This window comes from Somniosus microcephalus, unplaced genomic scaffold, assembly GCF_052327205.1.
Source record: "Somniosus microcephalus isolate GS21.2 unplaced genomic scaffold, FLI_Smic_1.0 unresolved_chr6, whole genome shotgun sequence".
Classification (NCBI taxonomy): domain Eukaryota; kingdom Metazoa; phylum Chordata; class Chondrichthyes; order Squaliformes; family Somniosidae; genus Somniosus; species Somniosus microcephalus.
In genome coordinates this window covers 52,633,384-52,635,235 of record NW_028225184.1, presented here as the reverse complement: position 1 = coordinate 52,635,235, position 1,852 = coordinate 52,633,384, and the positions used below count along the sequence as shown (strand labels likewise).

Genomic DNA, 1,852 nt, shown 5'->3' with positions numbered 1-1,852 from the left:
CCAGGAATGGACAGACTAGATGCAGGAAGGATGTTCCCGATAGTCGGGGAGTCCAGAACCAGGGGACACAGTCTAAGGATAAAGGGTAGGCCATTTAGGACAGAAATGAGGAGGAATTTCTTCACCCAGAGAGTGGTGAACCTCTACCACAGAAGGCGGTGGAGGCCATTTCATGAAATATATTCAAGAAGGTGTTGGATATATTTCTTAAGTCTAAAGGGATCAAAGGGTAAGGGGAGAAAGCAGGGACAGGGTACTGAATTTGGATGATCAGCCTTGATCGCATTGAATGGTGGAGCAGGCTCGATGGGCCGACAGGCCTACTCCTGCTCCTATCTTCTATGTTTCAAAGTCCCCGATCACCAGCCCCAAGGGAGGGCAGCCTGGGTAAGAGCGGCTCACTACAATATCATCCCCAGTGAGCCCAATGTGGAAAGAATGTGAGTGAGTGTGTGAATGTCCTCGACCGCTGGTCCCGTGGCCCAGGGGAGAGCGGCTCAACACACTATCAGGACCATGGAGCTCCGTGTAGACAGTGTGTGAGTGAGTGTGTGAATGTCTCCGATCACCGGCCCCATGGGACGGTGGCCTACGTGATTGTGGCTCAACACAAAATCAACCCCAGGGAGCACAGTGTAGGCAGATTTTGAGTGAACATGTGAATATCCCCAATTACCGGCCCCGTGGCGTTCCGGGGGCGAGTGGCTCACCACAATATCTGACCCAGGGAGCTCTCAGGCTGCAAAGTCGCCATTTCTTCTCATATTTTAATGAATTTTACAATCAGAGTGAAGGGATATTTCCCCATATTCTTCAACTGCTCTCTGAACTTAGTCTGGGTCATGGCATAGATGCCAGTGTTTGTGCAGCAACTCAGCATCTGCAGCCCGAATCCCACTTCCCTTACATAATATGGTATATATACAGTGCCATACCCCAAATACCTCATCCGGTACCATAAAAAATACACCATAAACATTGTCCATAAAACGATGAAATTGCCCGAGATAACAAATAGTAAAATTACGGATTTCCTGCGGCTCTCCATCTCTGGGTCTCTTGGATTGTCCCCACTGCTGGGACCCCGGAGTCTCCTGCGGGCTCTGCTGGACACTACAATGTGTCTGACGGTGACAGCATTGAATAGCAGAATCAAAACAAATGGGACACACGGGGTGAGGATATAATGAAGGAACTCGATTATTCCCCAGACCCGTGAATCCATAACATCAGATGTTGCAATACAAAACCAGGGGATATTCGCAAGGTAATATTGATCTGTGAACATAAAATACCAGAAAATGTTCTTTAAACCGCTCAGCACAGCCACTGTTCCTAGAACCACAGCTGCCGTTTTCTCGGTGCAATATTTAGTTTTCAGCTTCTGGCAACAAATGGCCACTAATCGATCAAAGGTGAAAGTGACGGTGAACCAGACAGAACAGTCTGTGGCTGCATAAAGCAGGACGGCATGGATATTACACACGGGGATGAACCGCACAAAATCAAACTGTCTCCAATAAATAATCGGAATGTGCCTCAATATCAGGTCGAGGATAACGAGCAGTAGATCCGACGTTGCCATGGCCACCAGGTAGCGAGTGACACATTTGGAGAGACCGCACTTTCCGCGGGACAGGATCACAATGGTAACTAAGTTCACTGTGAGGAAGGAAAATAAAAGGGAAATTACACATCAGGCTGGGGAAAAAATTGCAATTTGCTGGAATTCGGGGTCAAATATGCAATTCATTGGCGAAATTCAATGATATATTCTAATTCTTTTACATGTGGAGCTGAGTACAGGGTTCATTGTAAGAATAATCGGTATACATTGTGGAATCAATAAATG

General features: G+C 47.1%; 1 protein-coding gene across 1 annotated transcript; it reads right to left on the bottom strand.

Moving 5' to 3' along the window:
• Nucleotides 1-760: 760 nt before the first annotated feature.
• On the bottom strand, nt 761-1,647 carry LOC147087304 (putative G protein-coupled receptor 139). Its single transcript, XM_085978154.1, has one exon. It carries the CDS (start codon nt 1,583-1,585, stop codon nt 761-763), a length of 825 nt encoding a protein of 274 aa, XP_085834280.1. The 5' UTR covers nt 1,586-1,647.
• Nucleotides 1,648-1,852: the final 205 nt, after the last annotated feature.

Bases quoted from the DNA above. Each gene is read 5' to 3' on its own strand.
- LOC147087304 (XM_085978154.1), bottom strand. From the start codon at position 1,585: ATGGCAACGTCGGATCTACTGCTCGTTATCCTCGACCTGATATTGAGG.